Genomic DNA, 21,206 nt, shown 5'->3' with positions numbered 1-21,206 from the left:
AGCATTTTGGGCCTGAGCCTTTTCAAGCTGGCAGAACAAAAGCGACCACTGAGGCCAAGGAGAAAAGGCCGGAAGAAGGTGACAGCCCAGAACCTGTCGGACGGAGACATAAAGCTGCTGGTGAACATCATCCGGGCCTACGACATCCCGGTGAGGAAGCCGACGGCAAGGTGAGCGCCCCGCGCGCCGGCCTGGGATGGGAGGGGCAGGATCCCGCCTCTTCACAGTGTGTTCACTTTCATCATTAACCCCGTTGTCGCTCTGTGGGGGCAGAGGGAAGGGATGGGGGTGAGGGAGGGCGTTCTTGATGATGTCAGGGCCCCGTTGGTTCCAAGCAATGGAACCAAGATGGCACTAGAGGTAAAGAACCCGCCTGCCGATGCAGGAGATGTGGGTTCGATCCCTGGCTCTGGAAGATGCCCTGGAGGAGGGCATGGCAACCCACCCCTTTCTTCTTGCCTGGAGAATCCCATGGACTAGAGCCTGGAGGGCTGCAGTCCATGGGGCTACAGAGAGTCAGACATGACTCAGCACAGAACAGCACGGCAGAACCAAATCAGTCTTTAGGGTAAAGAGGGGTTTTGTTGGCCATATCTCACAGAACAAGAGGACATCAGATATGGTGGAACCACATGGGAGACTGTAAAGGTTAAGCTGGCGTCTTCAAAGGCCCTTTGTCTCTCTTGCTCTCTTCCTTCTGTGAATTTGCTCCATTCTTTGTGTGATGGAAGTGATTCATCCTCGCCAGTTCCACCCCCAGCCATCGGTTCCCCAAAAGGTCCTAACCCAGGTCAGGAGTTGATCCACACCTAGTTACCTACAGTCAGGAGTGGGTTCTCAGGGACCATCCTGAAGACGGGGGACAGTCCTCAGAGAAGTGGGTGAGAGCTGGGTAGATACCCCAAAGGTGCATATTCTAGATTCTGTGAGCACAAAACTGCGACTTCTTTGTTATCTGCTCAGAGAAAGGAATTATACCTACTGTATTTCATACACTGGGGCAATGGGGACTCCTCAACCATAGGGAAGTGTTGTATAATCGATTAGTTGTATCCGACTCCTTACGACCCCATGGACTGTAGCCCACCAGGCTCCTCTGTCCATGGGATTCTCCAGACTAGAATACTGGGGTGGGTTACCATTCCCTTCTTCAGGGGATCTTCCCTACCCAGGGCTCAAACCCGGGTCCCCTGCATTGCAGGCAGATTCTTTTACTGTCTGAGCCACCAGGGAAACCCAACTATAAGTAAGGTGAGCCTAAATTTCTTAGCTCTTTGGAGAACAGACACAGAAGGACCAAGAATTACTTCTCTTTGCTGGTGCCCTTACCAGTGTGAGGAGGGAGGCTATACTTTATTGTACATTCACCGTGTTCTAGGCACTATGCTAGTCACTTTCATATCTATAATTTCACTTATTTCTCACTACTATTACTGTCTCCATTCTACAAAAGGGCGAATGGAAGTGAAGAGCATGTCATGGCTTGCCCAAGGGCCTCCAGCTGTCTGACTACGGAACTGCCCTGTTCTAGCCTGGGCCTCTTTCCTCCCTAGGTTCTTGCCTTTAAATGATCTATCCACTCCCACCCCCCTATTATTTTGCCCTATTTTTTTCTTCTGCTAACTCTTCTACCCATCACAGAACACCTGATCATCACCAACTATTCCCAATGTTTTGTCACATTTTGTTTAGTAAATGTCTGTCTAAGCTCTTGAATCTGTGCCATAGCATTGCTTCCCTAAGTCACATCCCAGCCTTTTCATCTTGATCCCATTAAAGCTCAAATGTGGGGTGAAAAGCTGTTTTTTTTTTTTTTTAAAGAATAGGCAATAGGTATTATTTTTTTGTTTCTATGAAGTTTTTTAAGATTTAAACAATTTCATAAAAATCATTACAAAGAAGCATAATTGATCCTATTGTTTTACATTCAGTGTAGACTCATCAAGTCAGCTCAGATACCAACTCTTGCACTAAACCCACCCAGATCTTAGCCCTCTCCCCTTACAACTAAACTAAATAGGATTTTCAGTACTCCCTCTGCTCTCTTATATGCCATGCCCTCTAGTCTAACACATACCCCACTATATTATGACTATTTGTTCATCTAGTCTGAGCTCAAGTGTATCTCATTTGCCTTTGCAGCCCCAGAGTCTAACAGATTGCTAAAATATAGCAGGTACTTAACAGATGTTTGTGTAATACTATAATTGACAGTGTTCCAAACAGGAAAAGGTTTTCTCTGGTAGCTGTCGAGTTGAATGTTCCACTTTCCTTGTCTCATAGTTTGTCTGAAACCCTTTCTGTGAACAGGTAAGACAGCCTGGTGGAAAGAGACAAGGTGTACTTTGCCAATGAATGTGAAATACTAGATACACCAGAAAATTCAAAACAAATACGCAAGTGGGTTGTTGGGATGAGGGGGAAGGGGTCTGGGAGAGGATCTCTGGACATGACCTTCACTTCTTCCTTCACGAATGGCAGTTCAAAAGGGAAAGAGGACAAGACTCGTAGATCCTAACTCGAGCCAGGAATCACTGACCACCTTTTGCCAGTGATGCTTGGCAGGCCCAGAGAGAGATGTCTTACCTGGGACGTGTAGCCCAAGCTTCCTGGAGCATGAAGGTTCAGAGAAGATACAGTGAGAGAGGACCTGAATTGGATGGAGCCAGGGCAGGCTGGTTAGGCGGCTCAGGATTCTGCTACTTGAGAGGGACTGCTGCTCTCAGTCATGGGGGAAAGGCACCTATGAGAGCGTAGAGAGAAGAGGTCCCTTTCTTCTATTCCAGCCAGGCATGCAAACCTGAGGACGGACGTTGGAAAGGTTCTAGTAGTCACCAGGTGAGGAGGGAGGACCAGAGCATATGAGAAGGCTTCTAAAGCATCAACAAGCTTTGCAAGAATGTCTGCCGGGATAACTATTCAGCACCAAACATCTTTGGAGAAACCATCTGCTCAGTAACATAATTAGACTTTCCCCGTCATTTATTTCTTCTGTTCATTTTCCCCTCCCAGTAAATTCCACCAGACATCAAGATCGTCAAGGACCTACAGTGAAAAGCACGCGGCTTCTCCGACAACACACAGCCCAGTCCACAACGCCGACTACCCCCTCGGGCAGGTGAGACACCCAAGTGCTGGATCTCTGCTTAGCATCTTGCCTCTTGTGTTTTTAAGAATTGCCTAGAAAGTTCATAATCCATTTTCTGTCTCATTTTCCTTGGAAATATATTATCTAGACTCATGTTTTTCCTCTGCTCAGAACAAAATAATTCTACTAAACTGTTACAGACTGTTTTCTCTTGACTAAAAAAAAAGTAGTATAGAAATTTATTAAAAGTATATGCATAAACTTCCAGTTTCTGCTCAGGATTTAGTGAGCTGAAAAGTGTTTCAATCCTAAACTGAAACAAACCAATAACAAAAAAATCCAGCTACACAAAAACTGTACATGTTCTTTTTTTTTTTTTAAGGTTTTAGTACGTCCTTTTGTAGAAGTTTCATTTCAGCGAACAATCTGCCATACAACTACTGCAGAAGGACCAAACCCCAGCTGGAATGAAGAACTTGAACTTCCATTTAGGTAGGCATATTTTCCTCATACCACAAGTGATTCCAATCAAGGGGGGGGAAAAATGGGAAAATGTCCAGCTTTTGAAATGTGGTTTCATTGCTAGGATACCCAACTCCGCTCCAGGCTCTGGTTCCTTAGAGTCCAAGCTTTCCACTCCCTTGACCCCACAGGCCCTACACTGATTTTCTTTTCTTCCCTCTCTCCCCAGCTCTGGGCCTTAAGTAATTTCAAACCCAGATCTCCTTCATTGCAGGTCTCCTGCATTTTGGGTTGTTTCTTTACCAACTGAGCCACCAGGGAAACAGAACTAGTTAAGTCAGAAGACAAACAGGGGGGAAAAAAAGAGAGAGAGAGAAACAGATACCACTTTTCTACATAGTATAAGCAAAAAGAATGAGCCAAGTTCAAGGCCAGTGCTCAACCAAGCAGGTGCAGTGGCCTGGTCTGGAGCCATGCCGTGGAGAGGCCTGCTCTGGCCAGGCCCGGCGGAACTCAGAGCAGTTGATGTTGTAGCAGATGAACCTCCCCTCAGCCTTGGTTTATCGGTGGGGAAAGTGAGTAGGGGAGCTTCCCTGGTGGCTCAGTGGTAAAGAACTTGCCAACCAATGCAGGAGACACGGGTTCAATCCTTGGGTGGGGAAGATCCCCTGGAGGAGGCATGGGCAACCCACTCCAGTATTCTTGCCTGGGAAATCCCATGGACAGAGGAGCCAGGCAGGCTACAGTCCATGAGGTCACAGAGAGTTGGACACGACTTAGCAACTAAACAACAACAGGGTCCCCATGCTGGAGAAATCCTTTAACTGAAAGCACTGCCCTTAGCCCTCATTTCTTTGCTTATATTCAGGTGTTGGTCCTGCTTGGACATTTGAGTGCTCATTATTTCTCTTTTGCTCCTTTCGTGTCCTCTGATCGTGGTACGCATTTGCAGGGCCCCCAACGGGGATTACAGCACCACCAGCCTGCAGTCAGTGAAAGATGATGTGTTCATCAACATCTTTGATGAAGTGCTCTACGACGTCTTAGAGGTGAGCTCACGTTTTTGAGGAAGATGTCTGGACTTGTTTTCATATCCTCTACCTGCCATGCGGGTCCTGTCAGGGAGGAGAAATTTTCCCCTTATTGTTATGGGCTCTGTTGGCTGGCCTGATAATTAAGCTGACACAAGACAGATTAACAGGGGGGAAAGAAGCCAACCTTTAATTTAATTTAACGTACAACCTTTAATTGCACGTACAGAAGTCTCATAGATACAGGATCTAGGAAGTGACCAAGGCAGACAGCTTTTATACCTTTTGGACAAAGAAATGATACATATGTGAAGAGTTGACAGGACAAGGATGTTTGGATTCAGTGTGGTAAATTAGTAAAGGCTAACGAGGCGTGTTTCTGCAGCCTCCTCGGCCCTGGAGTTCCTGTCTCTGGTGAAAAGGTGTCTCTCTACACAAGATGCAGGGAGGGTACCTTTCCCCAGGGTAGGGGGGGGGCTGTTATTTCCTGCTTTCTGGAGACTGCAGACAAAGACGGGTCCGGGTGTTCTTGTACCAGCTGTTTTTCAAGTAACTTGAATTCAAAATAATCAATATGCCACTTTGGCAGACCTGGGGGCAGCCCGCCCTGAGTACCATTGGTCCCCAAATTCAGGATGTTTGAAACCTGACATGTATGAATGAGGAACGGGAGGAGCGAGGAAGAGGAACAGCTTTTTTTTTAAAAAAAAAAAGTTGTATTTATTTATCTTTGGCTTTGCTGGGCCTTTATTTCTCTGAGGGCTTTCTCTAGCTACTCTGCGAGGTCTTACTGCCGTGGCTTCTCTTGTTGCAGTTCACTGGCTCTAGGGCGCATGGACTTAGTTGCTCCACGGCATGTGGGATCTTCCAGGATCAGAGATCAAACCCGTGGCTCCTGCATTGGCAGGCGGATTCTTAACCACTGCACCCCCAGGGAAGCCTGAGAACCAGCCATTTTATTTCCAATTTGAGTGTCTGCTATGATCCAGGAATTGTACTAATTATTAGCACATCGCCTTAGTTCTTTATAAGCACATTGTCTTTATTCTAAAATAACCCTATGAAACAGATTATTGTTTTTGTTGTTGTATTGTTTTTTTCTTTTTTTAAAAATATTTATTTATTCATTTGGCTGCACTGGGTCTTAGTTGTGCCATGTGGGAGTTGGTCCCCTGACCAGGGATTGAACCTGGGCCCCCTGTATTGGAAGTGCAGATTCTCAGCCACTGGACCACCAGGGAAATCCCCAAAGTAGACTGTTAAACTCCCAATTTATTGATGAGGAAACTGAGGTCCAGAGAGTTTAAATGACGTTTCTAGTTTTCACATAACTATTAAGTGTCTCAACCAGAATGTGACTTAGATCTGTTTAACCTAAGCCTACCGTGCTTTCAGCTAAAGTCCTGCTGCTTTTCTGCTGCCGAGTTACTTATTAAATGACTGTCTGCAGTTGTTAAACAATTATGACTTCCCACCCCTCCTTTAGGACGACCGTGAAAGAGGAAGTGGAGTCCACACTCGTATTGAAAGACACTGGCTGGGGTGTGTGAAAATTCCATTCAGCACAATATATTTCCAAGCAAAGGTAAGCGTCTGAAGTCAGACTTCCATGGCAATGGGAAACTGATCGATCCAGTTTTCCTGTTACAGCTTACTTTGTAGAGGTATACCCTTAACACTGGGGCTTCCTTGGTGGCTTAGTAGTAAAGAATCCACCTGCCAATGCAGGAGATGGGGGCTCAATCCCTGAGTCGGGAAGATCCCCTGGAGAAGGAAATGGCAACCCACTCCAGTACCCTTGCCTGGGAAATCCCATGGACAGAGGAGCCTGGTGGGCTACAGTCCTTGGGGCCGCAAGAGTCAATTGGATACAACTTAGCAAATGAGCTGAAGCACCCTTAACCCTGAGAGAACTGATGTGCAAGGTCATTATTGGAAAGATAAAAGTCACTATATAAAGCCAGTTATCTTCTGTCATATTTGCATGACTTACTAAAACAATCTTCCTGCCATTTAGTAGTTCAGGTACTACTTTTGTAATGTGATAGTTTTTTTAACACTTAAACAGATGTGAAGAAGGTAGGACAAAGTAGAAACTTGTCAAAAATGACAGGAGTGGATAGATGCCTCAGAATAACTTGAAGAAAACAATCAGGCCAGCTGATGGCCCCTTTAATCATGTGCATTCATGCTTCCAGAGTCCTCGCTATTTCAGAAATGAACAACAGTTGACTCGCTCCACTAAGTGCCGTTCTTCAGAGTTTAACCACTTTGTGTAAGAGGATGCATCAGGCTAACAGTTCTTGAACGGCAGAGTAGCTCTAACCTGGGACAGTTACAGGTTTTGAAATGGCTTTAACATCCCAGTATTGAATCCATAGCAACAGGAAGCTTTGAAGCCAAGTCGTGCTAATCTCACACAGCTACAGAGGAGAGAGTTTAATTCCATACGTGATGACCACATGGAACAAATGCTGCCTCGGTCACAGCCTCAGGCAAGACCCAGAGCAAAACTCCAGTCTGAGAGACTTGAATTGGTTGGAATATCAGGAATCATTTGGCATTGCAATCTTCCCTAAACCAAAGGGACCGTCTACAGGTAATGCTGCAGCTATATGCTTGCCAGAAACTCTACACGTTCCTCTTGGACTAAATTTGAAATGAAAAATAGAATTTAAAGAGCACATCATTTTGCAAATCCTACTGCCCATGTTACTTGGCATCACCCTAGGAAGGGTACTCAGAAGTAGTTACTCCAAATCCCTTCTCGATAAAGGAATAAACTTCTTTTTGTGTGTGTGTGCGCTTTATTTTTTTTCATTTATTTTTATTAGTTGGAGGCTAATTACTTTACAATATTGTAGTGGTTTTTGCCATACATTGACATGAATCAGCCATGGATTTACATGTGTTCCCCATCCCGATCCCCCCTCCCGCCTCCCTCCCCATCCCATCCCTCTGGGTCTTCCCAGTGCACCAGCCCTGAGCACTTGTCTCATGCATCCAGCCTGGGCCGGTGATCTGTTTCACCCTTGATAGTATACTTGTTTCGATGCTGTTCTCTCAGAACACCCCACCCTCGCCTTCTCCCACAGAGTCCAAAAGTCTGTTCTGTACATCTGTGTCTCTTTTTCTGTTTTGCATGTAACTTCTTCACTATATTTTGGTAACAGCCACACTCTGGTTGAGTCCCCTAGCTTGCTCCCTTTCCAGTAGCTCTGTCATCAATTTCTTCTTTAAACTGCGCCATAAGCCAAGCTCCTCCCTGTTGTTGGTGCTGCTGCCCAGTCGCTAAGTCTGACTCTTGGCGACCCTGTGTTCTGTAGCTGCCAGGGTTCTCTGTCTGTGGGATTCTCCAGGCAAGAATCCTGGAGTGAGTTGCCATTTCTTTCTCCAGGGGATCTTCCCGACCCAGGGATCGAACCCGCACCTTCTGCATTGGCAGGCAGATTCTTTGCCACAGAGTTGTTTTGTCTATTGAGTTGTGAGGTTTAATTAAGGTGACAAATAAACTAGTCGGAAATGCTATATGATATGTGCCTGAAAAATACAGTTATTTCTATTATGATTGGGCTTCCCTGGTGGCCCACTTATTTCTATTATTATTACTGAATCAGAATTCTGTTCATTTTGTGTGGCTCCAAACCAAGACTGATGAATGATGGGTTCCAGGGAGGAACTTGGGCTTCCTGGGTGGCTCAGTGGTAAAGAATACACCTGCCAATGCAGGAAATGCAGGTTCCATCCCTGGGTCCGGAAGATTCCCTGGTGTAGGAACTGGCAACCCACTCCAGTATTCTTGCCTGGAAAATTCCACGGACAAAGAAGCCTGGTGGGCGACAGTCCATGGGGTCGCAGAGTCAGACATGACTGAGCTACTGAGCATGCACTCATGCACTAGTACGGACACAACTGGTATCTAGTGTGTTGAGGCCAGGAAAGCTGCAAATGCCCTACAACGCATAGGCCTGCCTCCAAAACAGAGCTATCCGGTCCCAACACCGACAGTACCCAGGGTGAGAAACTCTGTCTTAAGTTCTTACACCTCAACCATTTGGAGACGGTGCCCATTGCCTCCTGGCTCATCTGTTATTTCAGCTGAAGTTTGTACGGTGCTGTGTTTACACTCTTCTTCCCCCTGCATCCTCTCATCCGCCTGGTGCAGGCTTTATGGACACTCCAGCAATGTAAACATTAGTCACTCAGCTGTATCCGACTCCTTGTGACCTCATGGACTGTGGCCCACCAGGCTCTTCTGTCCGTGGGATTCTCCAGGCAAGAATACTGGAGTGGGTTGCTGTTTCCTTCTCCAGGGGATCTTCCCCACCCAGAGATTGAACCTGGGTCTCCCACACTGCAGGCAGACTCTTTACCAACTGAACCACCAGAGAAGACCCACCAATGCAAGAGGAAAATAAACAAGAGCTTATTTCATTCCTCTCTAGAGAGCACAGTCACTGAAAGTTTCGGTTCTTTCTTTCTTCTAAGAAATAAATGTCGCAAAAGACTGAAATTAAAAATTGGATTCTTTGAAAATCTGTGAGTTTCAAATTCTAGCCCTGAGTAGTTCTGTGGCACCAGTCTTTCATAAACTTGATTGTTTTGACTACAAAGGTGTAAAAATTCTGCCTTTTTGAACCTCTATGTAAGTTAGGTCATTTTATGTAAGTGGCTTATAATTCATTCAACCTGCATTTATTGAGCACCTCCTGTGTATATACACAAAACACTGCTATATATTGGAGAAGGGTGATACAAACAGTAACACAATACAGGTTCTATGTGCAGAGAACAATAATCTATAAGTATATGCTCAATATGCACACAACAAAGTCTGGCAGAAGTGTCAATGCGATAAATGAAAGAAGCAAGCTACATGTGAGGCTGGTGGAGATGACAAAACAAACAACAAAGGAGATGATATCTGACCTGAGCCTGAAAAATGATTCAAATTCTAAAATGTGGAGACCGGGAGCTGGGCATCCTAGCAAAGGGGACTGGCTGCCAGCTAACGCTTGTCAAGGGACAGTCATTTTAGTGTTTTACATCTACTAGTCCACACATGATTACCCTACAAAGCAGGTACTATTATTGTTTCCTTTTCACAAATGCACAAGTTGAGTCACTTGGGGTTTAATCCAGTATTTGAACCCAGGCAACCTAGTGTGGGAAAGACTGAAGGCAGGAGGAGAAGGGGACGGCAGAGGATGGGATGGTTGGCTGGCATCACTGACTCCATGGACATGAGTTTGAGCAAACTCCGGGAGATGGCGAAGGACAGGGAAGCCTGGCGTGCTGCAGTCCATGGGGTCGCAAAGAGGCGGAAACGACCGAGCCACTGAGGAACCACCACCACCTAGTGCTGGTTTCAACTTGCACAACTAGTACACGCTCTGCCGAGCCAAGCAAAGCAGGCAAGGAGAGACAGCCTTGCTGAGGGGCGTAAGGAGACAAGCCTGGAGAGACGGGTGGGCCCGGAATACCAGTCTGAGCAGCTTCTACTGAGTTCATCAGATGATGGGGAGCTGACGCTTGCCTTGAACTTCTATTGGAAAAATCACCAGGATGCTTCAGTTCAGCTCAGTTGCTCAGTCGTGTCTGACCCTATGGACTGTAGCACGTGTCTGACCCCGCTCTTTGTGACCTTATGGACTGCAGCACGCCAGGCCTCTCTGTCCATCACCAACCTCCAGAGCTTGCTCAAATTCAAGTCCATCGAGTCGATGCCATCCAACCATCTCATCCTCTGTCGTCCCCTTCTCCTCCTGCCTTCAATCTTTCCCAGCATCAGGGTCTTTTCAAATGAGTCAGCTCGTCACATCAGGTGGTCAAAGTGTTGGAGTTTCAGCTTCAGCGTCAGTCCATCCAATGAATATTCAGGACTGATTTCCTTTAGGATGGACTGGTTGGATCTCCTTGCAGTCCAAGGGACTGTCAAGAGTCTTCTCCAACACCACAGTTCAAAAGCATCAATTCTTCGGCACTCAGCCTTCTTTATGGTCCAGCTTTCACACCCATACATGATTACTCTCTCTCACTCTTACCAGGATGCTTACTGAGTTGTATTTTCTTCACAGATCGATGGAACGTTTAAGATCAGTATTCCCCCAGTGCTCCTGGGCTACAGCAAGGAGCGAAGCGTGATGATGGAGCGGGGTTTTGACTCTGTCCGAAGCCTGAGTGAAGGCTCTTATATCACCCTATTCATCACCTTGGAGCCTCAGCTGGTTCCTGGGGAGTCAGTTCGAGAAAAGGTAACTGTGTACTCTCTGGAATCCTATATGAGACGTGGACAAAATGTGAGACAGGCCTGCTAGGCTATGCTTTCGTAAAATTGGACTGAACAGATAAGCATCTTGAGCATCTTACTTGAACATCTATTATTACATTCAGAGGGGAGCTTCCAAACCGTGAGAGACCAGGTCGTGACTGGGGCCGACAGGCCGAAAACCAGAGGGGCCTTTGCGCTGGGCATTCTTCCCGGGCACTGACCTCCTGCTGCAGGAGTTTTAAGAGCCCTGTGGCCTTCCTTCCTTGAAATGAGATGGCGAAGCTGTCAGCGGCTGCCGTCAGTGGCTTTTCACTGCCCCACTGTGGCTGTAGCTGGCATTTCTCTTAGACCTCCAAGATGCAGGCTTAAAAATCCCTCTGAAATGCAAACTCAGCCTCTCTGTGCACTGACAGGACCCTGGCGTCCTAAACACACAGCAGCAGAAGCCACCATTCAGGGAGCCCCCTGCAGGTTTTTCAGGAGAGAGGTTCTTGCCCTAAATAGTAGGGACCATAACCTGGAATTGATTTTCTGCTCAACAGTAACTGCCAGGATTAGCAGATTAGTCTTCCCTCCACCATTATCCCATGCTGAGCCATACCACATGATTTTTTTAAAAGGGATTTACTCATGGAATTGTCTAAAAAAATCAATAGTAACTCCTGAAACTCTTATTTTAACATCCCTACTTTGTCTTGGTAAAAACCAAAGTGTTTTAAAGTAGATTATTTCTGTTACTGAAGTCTTCCTCTTATTTCCTTTTTTTTCTTTCTTGCTTCTGATAGATGGGTGACATGCTTAAAAAGGTACCATGTATTTTGTTTTGCTGTTCATCAGTCAATGGTTATTGGGCTTTAATCACCTGCTTCTGTCCTCTGCCTCGTTATGGAAGCTGCTGGGTCCTAATGTATGTGTCATCCCTTGGCCAAGAACTACAGACGTCTGCAGTTCATGCCTAGTTGTGTCTCCGGGCCCATTTAATCTTGTCAGAAAGGTTCTTACTTAGCTCTGAATCTGGAAGTCACGTGTCAGAATGTCACCTGCATACGGGGAGCCACTTCCACCGTTTCCAAGCCCATAGAACCCATGAGCTGCTTCTTACAGAAGCAGTGTGGCTGTGACCGTTATTTCTGGCCAGTGGAGCTGCCATAGTATAGGTAGTCAAGGAGAGGGGGGAAAAAAAAAGAAAACATTTAATTTTCTGTAAATATTCACATTAACCAAAAGTTAAGGAATTGAGTCAGTTAAGAATCTTCCAGATTTCATGTTGAATCAATTGTGAATTTGTTGGTTCTACCTTTATTTGTTTTATAATAAATAGCCCCAATCCTTTTAGTATTTAGCTTTCGCTTGGCACTTCTTAGATTACCAACTTAGCATTTCTTGTTGTTTAGTTGCTCAGTCATGTCCGACTCTTTCACAACTCCATGGACTGTAGCCAGCCAGACTCCTCTGTCCATGGAATTCTCCAGCAAGAATACTGGGGTGGGTTGCCCTTTTCTTCTCCAGGGCATCTTTCTGACCCAGGGATCGAACCTGTATCTACTCCACTAGCAAGCAGATTCTTTACCACTGAGAAACCAGGGAAGGCCTCACCAGTTTAGCATACTACTCCTTAAATTACTGCTTCAGCCCATTAAATGGTAATCCTGGTAATCTGAACAGGTATTAACGACCATTATGAGATACCGGTTAAACGTTCACCTTACGCATGCTTGGTGCAGAGAAGAATGCAAAACGACTCAGACATGGGCCCTGCTTCCAAGAAGCACTGGCTATGGAGTCAAAATGCACAGCAGATATTCAGGTCCAGGTGGCAGAAGAAGTTTTATATTGGGTTGGCCAAAATATTCGTTCATGTTTTTCCGTAACAGCTTACAGCAAACCCAAATGAACCTTTTGGCCAACCCAGTACATACTTGTTTCAGCTTGGAAGGCCAGCAGTCCGTGCTGACTCCAGATTTTCACTGTTCTCTCTGGACAGTGCCTATAGGTGCCTCTCTCTAATGCCTCCCTGGCACACGGCGTCTATCCCTATAGGATCTCTGGTCAAGTATTAATATTTTAAGCCCCTGATTCCTTATTAATGGTCTCCTCTAGATCAGAAGTCTCTTGAGGAGTCTGCCTTATATACATTTACCCAGATGGCCTCAAACCCTTTTAGACTTTCAGCAAATATTTTCAAATAATTGGATAAATGGATAAATATATAAATTAATGAGTATAAAGGAAGCAGGGATGAATTCAAAAGGGTGCTTTTTTTCACATCACCCTTGTTTCATAATTCTTGCTCTTTTTAAGGTTATGATTACTTCTACCCTAAGTGTCTATGACACACTCATACTGAAGTTTTATAAGCTCACTTTTTTTCATTGACTTATAAACTCATCATGACACCTGTTTGGTAGCTGCCGAGTCTTGGCACTGTGCTGAATACATGGTCATAATGACGATGGTGTAATGACAATGTTAAGATTCAGGTGGAAGTGGACGCCCCATGAGAATACCCAGGACGTTTTTGGAGATGCCTCCATCCTACCTCCCCCCAATTTCTTAGAGTACAGCCATCAAATTAGAAATGGGAACCACAGTCCAGCTCCAATATGAGAGAAGTCAAGAACAGTCCAAGCTCATGAGGGAGGGGATATATGTATACCTATGGCCGATTCATGCTGTAGAGCAGAAGCCAACACAATATTGTAAAGCAGTTATCCTCCAATTAAAAGTTTTTTTAAAAATCCATAACTTATGGAATAAAAAAGGAACAATTTTATATTCTAGGTCCTATTAAAAGTCATAAAATAGTAATGGGATATTTTTTGTGCTCTCATTCATTCATTCGGTAACACTTATTGAACACTTTACTATGGGCTGGCTAGTATCCGCGATACTGAAGATTAAAAAAAAAAAAAAAAAAAACTAGATCAAAACAAAAATCCCTGACTTCAAGAGTCCTATTCTGTGAGGGAGACAGCATAATCAAATATATCGGCAGCTTTAAATGCTAAAATAAATAAAGAGTATGAAGGGCATGTCTGGAGGTATTTCCCTACTCAAAAAAAAAAAAAAAACAACAACAACAACTTTCAAGCACTGCCTGGAATGTAAACCTTACTTAGAAGTTGACTTTCTAGTAAAATTTTGTGTTTGTCAAAGTAAGTAATCAACCATACATAAATTTTTTTACTAAACAACAAAAATCTTGTAAGAACACTTAAATATCTGCTTTATTCATGCTACTTTTTAGCAATGCCTTTAAGGAAAAATGACACCATATGTCCAGAGACAAGTGAAATCTTCTGTTTCTTCTGCTTGAGTTACTTTAAAAAGTCTGAGATTTGGCTCATCTTGGATCAGAGAACCACTTTTAAAAGCATTTTATAAATGTTTAAGTATTATATATTTCACATTTCTAGTTCTGCTCCCTTTTACTTCAGGCTCATTACTGTTATTCATTACATTGGCTATGGATTAAAACCTTTTAACACATCCATATATACTTGTTGCTTCCCAGCGGCTAAGCAGTAAAGAAGCTGCCTGCCAATGCAGGAGATGCGGGTTCGATCCCAGGTCGGGAAGATCCCCTGGAGAAAGAAATGGCAACCCATTCCAATATTCTTGCCTGGGAAATCGCATGGACAGAGGAGCCTGGTGGGCTACTGTCCATGGGGTCACAAAGAGTTGGACGCAATTGGGCACAGATGCATGTCTATATACTTATAAATCTGTTGTCCTTTTAACACGAGCTGCTTTAGCTTTGCACTTGAAATGTAAGGTTTCTGAGTCCCTCTAATACCAACATCAAAATACGTATAAAACTATTGCTTGGAGTCAGAATTAGTACAATTCTGATGTACCATCAGAATTAGTACATCATAGCTTAATTTTTATGTGTTGCTTTATTAATCTAATACTTTCCATATGGCTGTATGCCTAGTGACTACTTTCTTGTTGTTCAGTCACTAAGTTGTGTTTGACTCTTTGCAACACCCTGGACTGCAGAATGCTAGGCTTCCCTGTCCTTCACTATCTCCCAGGGTTTGCTCAAACGCATGTCCATTGAGTCGGTCATGCTCTCTGACCATCTCATCCTCTGCTGCCTCCTCCTCCTCCTGCCTTCCATCTTTCTCAGCATCAGGGTCTTTTCCAATGAGTCAGTTCTTCACATCTGGTGGCCAAAGTATTGGAGCTTCAGCTTCAGCATCAGTCCTTCCGATGAATATCCAGGGTTGATTGCTTTTAGGATTGACTGGTTTGATCTCCTTTCAATGCCATTGAATATATTTTAAGTATTTAATGAGCCCATCTGATTTTTAAGTTATAAATATAATTAAATAAGGCTTTAGGAACACCAGGGCATGACAGTGTTGTAAGGGGGTCACCGAATCACACCCTGAAGCACACATTGAGTCCACGTGGACCACGAGATCCCAACAGGTTCCACCGTACCTCCTATAATCATACACGTCTTTACTTTTGAAGTTTGATTCTCAGGAAGATGAGAAACTGCTTCAAGCAACAGAGAAGTTTCGAGCTGAGTGTGCCTTGAGGTTTCCCAACCGGCAGTGCCTTACCACAGTGGTCGATGTTAGCGGAAAGACCGTCTTCGTCACTCGTTATCTCAAGCCTTTAAACCCTCCTCAGGAGCTCCTTAATGCTCACCCCGACAACCCCCAGGCAACAGCGGTAAGCGTTTCATTGCAAATCAGTGTCCGCGCTTAAAAGGTTTTAAAATTCAGTATGTGAAAGTCGCTCAGTTGTGTCTGATGCTTTGTGACCCCATGTACTATATGTAGCCTGCCAGGCTCCCCTGTCCATGGAATTCTCCAGGCCAGAATACTGGAGTGGGTAGCCCTTCTCTTCTCCAGGGGATCTTCCCAAGCCAGGGATCAAACCCCGGTCTCTCGCATTGCAGACCCTTTATAGTCTGAGCCACCAGGAAAGCCCAACTTCAGAGTTTAAGTTAAATATTTATATTGAAATTTCTAGACTAACAACTTAAAAGAATCTTAAACATTGGGTATAACTTCCAAACTAGCAGAATATAAAATAACAAAACAGGGTAAAGAGAGTGAGGAGGGGATAAAAACACAGAAAAAGTGTGAAAAATAAAAAGCACAGGATAAGGTAGGAGAAATAGTCTAAATATTTACCAGTAATCACAATCAAAGTGAAGGGATTAAAGTTTCCAGTTAAAACACAAAGACTGTAAAGCGAGATTTTTAAAAGAGTTTGTAGTGGAATTTGACACAGATTCTAACATTTATACAGCAACACAAAGAGCCAAAAATAGCAAAATAATCCTGCAGAGTCAGAAGAGCTCAGTGGGAAGATCCACCATGTCACACAGTCACTAAGGTAAAATCGCACCGACACCCAAATGAAGAGAAAAATGGAAGAGAATTTAAAAATCCAGAATAGGGCTACACAAATATGACCCACTCAAACCTGATGTATGGCAAAGCTGGCACTGGAAATCAGTGAAGGAAAAACTGACTATTACATAAATAGTACTGGGATCACTGATTTTACGTATGGAAAAAAAAGATAAAAATCCATTCCTGCTTCACACCACTCAATAGACACACCACTCAGATAGACTGAGAACTTAAATATGAAAGGCATTTTTATCCATAAGACCTGATAGAGGAAAGCTTCCATGGTGGCTCAGAGGTTAAAGCATCTGCCTGCAATGTGGGAGACCCAGGTTCAATCCCCGGGTCGGGAAGATCCCCTGGAGAAGGAAATGGCAACCCACTGCCTTTAACAAGCCAGAAAAAAACACTGACTACAAAGAGAAAGAATAAATTTGACCACATTAAAACTGAGAACCTGACTTTAACAACAACAAAAAAAAACAACAGCACAAAGGAAATGAAAAGACAAGCCACAATTGGGAGAGGATATTTACAGCTTATGTAACAGACAAAGGAATAGTAACTAAAATATATTTTTTAAAAACTACAAATCAACTTTATTTTTTTCCATTTATTTTTATTAGTTGGAGGCTAATTACTTTACAATATTGTAGTGGTTTTTGTCATACATTGACATGAATCAGCCATGGATCCACATGTGTTCCCCATCCCCATCCCCCCTCCCACCTCCCTCTCCACCCGATCCCTCTGGGTCTTCCCAGTGTACCACCAGGCCCGAGCACTTGTCTCATGCATCCAGCGTGGGCTGGTGATCTGTTTCACCCTAGATAATATACATGAAAAACTACAAATCAACTTTAAAGTGTACAACATACTTAAATACAAAGTCACAGAAGTGGAAACATGAAGGGCCAATAAGCATATAAAAAGACGATCGTCCTCCTTAGTAATTACAGAAATAGGAACGACGACCACAGCAATGCACCAGTCTTGGCTTCTAAATACCACTGTCCTCTATTTAAACGCAAAGAGTTGGATACGACTTAGCAACTGGACAACAGCTATCTAAAGGGAACCAGAACTTATAGAGAAATGGGTGCTCAGGAAAATAAAAGACGATCCTGGAGAGTTCTAACAGTAAGGGGAAAGGAAAAAGAAGATGAGGACATTTCAAAGACTCACAAGAGCCTTCTGTAAAAGGCTTTCTTCGTCTGTAAAAGATGGATAATAATGATAGTCTTCCTTGGGTTGTTTGGAGAGGATTAAACGAGATAATATTAACACAACACTTAGTTAGCACTTGTGAGGATTCATTTTGTTCATATAAATGTCTGTGATACATGAAATTTTCTTGCAAGAAATGAGGTAGAGGATCCAGCTTTCTATTTTATTGGAAAATCAGTTACAGCTAATTTTGTTTAAACAGGAACTGGTGGCCCGATACGTGTCTCTGATTCCTTTCTTGCCCGACACCGTCTCCTTTGCTGGTGTCTGTGACCTGTGGAGCACTTCTGATGTAAGTATTCTTCCTCATAGACGTGCTGGCTTAAGCTGACTTCATGGAATATCAGTAAATGGCTTGCTTAATTTTAAATTGCAACACCCGTTAGTCATTATAAAAGTCTACACGGCCATCTGTTTAACAGAATGAACTAAATTCATTCTGAAGTACTTTTTTTCTTCCTGGTTCAATCTACCCAAACAAATTAGTTAAGCAAATTAACTAATTATTTGTGCATACACACACACACACACACACACACACACACCCACCTACTTCAAATGTCTTAATGCTGATTTGTCCCCCCAAAGTTATCTTAACAACACCCCACTTTTATTCATAAAATAATCAAAATCACATTTTATATTACATTTGGAAATTGCATATTCCTTAATTTACAGGGGCTTCTTAAGGCATGTCATTGTTCATTAAGTATTTCTTGACCCCCTGTCACATGTCAGACACTGTACAGAGTTCAGGCTATGAGCAAAATAAACATGGCCTCTGACATCTTGGAACTTACAATCAATGGATGCTAGCTACATAAACTTCCAAATGAGTCTTCAACGGTATAAACATGCATTATCACTGGTATTCATTTGGCTTCTGGATCTCAGGTACTGTGTTGGCATAAAGTTGAACTGTGATATACAACTCCCTTTGAAGGATGGCTCTAAAAGGAAGAAACTGAAGCACACTTTAAATTCTTTGTTCTCCAATATGTTTTGGAAGCCCACTGTTGACAATTTTAGAGATAAAATTTCACAACCTTAAGATACTTAAAAGAAGACATACAATGAATAGAAGAGCTATGTGCTCTAGAGCCAGACTGGCTTTCCACTTCCTAGGCATTGCTTCATCTCTCTGTGCCTCCACTTCCTCATCTGTAAAATGGGAAGATGAGAGTATGACCATCAAAGGTTTATTCCAGGATCCAATGGACTGACTCATGCAGTGTGCTTAAAAAACAGTGTGGCGGCTGGGATGGGAGGACAGGATATGAGCAGGCAGAGCACAGAGGATTTCCAGGGCAACGAAAATATAGCACATGATACTACAATGACCGATTGTCAAACCCACAGAATGCACACCACCAAGAGGGAGCCCTGTATGTAAACTATGGACTTTAGGTGACTATGGCGTGTCCGTGTAGGTTTATAAGCCACAACACGTGTCCCGCTCTGGTTGGGGATGTTGATGGTGGGGGAGGACGTTGATGGTGTGCATGTGTGGGAACAAGAAAACATGGGAAATATCTGTAGCTTCTTTCCAGCATTGCTGTGAAGCTAAAACTGCTCTAGAAAATAAAGTCTTTAAAAAGAAAGTGTTAGCACAGAGGGAGCTATCATATATAAGTTCAACATGAAAACTGAAACTTTGAAATTTATCTCCCTGACCCCACCCCATAATCGATTCTAGACATTCATGTCATTGAAATGTCAGAGAAAATAACATGTCCAACTAAAATTGGGTGTTTTTTTTTTACCAATATCTCTTATCCTTTAAACCACTCATTTTAAGAGTTATACAGCCCGTCTAGAGTGAAGCAGCCAATGAACATGATTTTTCTTTCCTTTTGTTCAGCAATTTCTCGATCTCCTGGCAGGAGACGAAGAAGAACACGCAGTTTTACTATGCAATTACTTCCTCTCCATGGGAAAGAAGGCCTGGCTGGTGGTGGGCAATGCTATTCCCGAGGTAAAACCATTAGGCTGGTGCTCACCAAGAAGGTCATTGTTTAACATGGTGCTGTCATGTTCCAGGTCATGGGCAGGACTTATTTTCATAACAGTTCCTGCAGCTGCAAAGAAAGTAGCCCAGAGATGCCACAGTAGGGTGTGACAACCAGTGATGAGACATGCCAGGGTTTTCGGGGTACTTGAGCCCTATACGTTTGAGGATGTTCTGGGCAAATCTGAGCCCTTTTCCACCCATCACCCCCACCTGGCTCTGTCCTCCCGCCCATCTTACGAAGAGCTCTAACTCCCTCCGTGATCGAGTGTTATTCATGCCAAGGAATAATGGGATCTGAAGAAGTGTGGCAGAGGTAGAGACCCTTTCACCCCTGCTTCGTCCACAAGCAGCCACTGTTAAGCTGGCAGGCGAAGCAGAACAAGGCAGATAACCACAGGGGCAAAGGAAAGAACGTTTACGCCATATACTGGTATCACTGGTTATCTTTATTAGACCAGAAATAGAAACTACGAAAAATCTGTTTCCCCAGCCCACTGCAAATATCCCTAAATTGGGGGCAGGTTGGGGGTAATTTGGGGGTACAAATCTTAAAAAGTCACATGGATTGAAGCAGCTTATCTAAAAAGTGTTTCAGAAAACGGGCTCCCAGGCTCTGGGAATCCTTGGTGACTAGACAGCACAGGCTGCTGCTAGACAGGCAATGTCACAGCTGAATCCTAAGTCATTCTCAGTCACTGTCTTCCAGAGAGCCTGGTACCAGGAAAAGAGGACAGGACTAGGAAGTCCCAAGGCCCGGGTTCAAGGCTCTGCCCACTCCTCACGAGCTATGTGACTCTAAGCCTCATAAAGAAAGTAGGGGTGATAACATCCCTCTTCAGGTTTTCACTCCCAAGCCCACCCCTCCTTGGGTATACTCAACCGTCAAGAGTTCATAAGTATCCTTTCACAGTACTTTCTATTCATTTATGTAATTATAAAAGTGTATCAAATATAATTTCCTGTATTAGAAACAGGAATTTTCTTTTTTTTTTTTGAAACAGGAATTTTCTAATTCTGTTTAGAATTTTCCTTCTAAACAGGAATTAGAAGTACTATTCAGATATAATCAGCCTTCTGAATACTTAAAAGGCAAACTTGCTGACTCTGAAAAGAACACCCAGTTACTATTTATTTCCATCAATAATCATGCTTCAGCCAATCTTAAGATATCTTGCCATTTTCAACACCATGGATGGACCTCAAGGGCACTATGCTAAGTGGAATAAGTCAGAGAAAAACAAACACTGTAATGTGGAATCTAAAAGCCAAAGTAAATTAACAAAATAATGAAACAGAAACAGAGACATAGATACAGCAAAAAACGCAGGTGATTGCCAGTGGCGGGGGGGGGGTCGGGTGGGGGGACAGTGGCGAGGAGAGAAATATGTGAGGAGGGTTAAGTACAAACTTCTAGTTACAAAATAAATGAGTCACAGCTACTCATTATGAAATGTATAGTGTGGGAAATATAGTTAACAATTATGTAATGTCTTCATATGGTAACAGATGATGACCAGACATCACGATGATCATTTTGAAATGTACAGAAATAGCAAATCACTATATTGTCTACCAGGAACTAACATAGTGTCGTAGGTCAATTATACTCCAAAACAAAGAAACTCATAGGAAAGAGATCAGATTTGTGGCTACCAGAGGCAGGGGATTGGGGAGTGGGTTGGAATTAGATAAGGTAATCAAAAGATACAAACCTCCAGTTATAAGAGAAGTTCTCAGGATG

General features: G+C 43.7%; 1 protein-coding gene across 3 annotated transcripts in view; it reads left to right on the top strand.

Moving 5' to 3' along the window:
* The window catches only part of CC2D2A (coiled-coil and C2 domain containing 2A), a 126,041-nt gene that overhangs the window by 91,648 nt on the left and 13,187 nt on the right, over positions 1-21,206 (top strand). For all 3 annotated transcript variants that reach the window (XM_061145484.1, XM_061145480.1, XM_061145485.1), the window contains 9 exons: positions 3-170; positions 3,013-3,118; positions 3,471-3,580; positions 4,503-4,599; positions 6,068-6,166; positions 10,659-10,835; positions 15,335-15,538; positions 17,657-17,746; positions 19,316-19,429. In XM_061145484.1, coding sequence (XP_061001467.1) covers positions 3-170; positions 3,013-3,118; positions 3,471-3,580; positions 4,503-4,599; positions 6,068-6,166; positions 10,659-10,835; positions 15,335-15,538; positions 17,657-17,746; positions 19,316-19,429 — 1,165 coding nt within the window. The remainder of the gene's footprint in view (positions 1-2; positions 171-3,012; positions 3,119-3,470; positions 3,581-4,502; positions 4,600-6,067; positions 6,167-10,658; positions 10,836-15,334; positions 15,539-17,656; positions 17,747-19,315; positions 19,430-21,206) is intronic.

This window comes from Dama dama, chromosome 6 (genome assembly GCF_033118175.1).
Source record: "Dama dama isolate Ldn47 chromosome 6, ASM3311817v1, whole genome shotgun sequence".
Taxonomy (NCBI): Eukaryota; Metazoa; Chordata; class Mammalia; order Artiodactyla; family Cervidae; genus Dama; species Dama dama.
The sequence above is the reverse complement of the archived record's forward strand: the minus strand, read 5'-3'. Positions and strand labels throughout refer to the sequence as shown.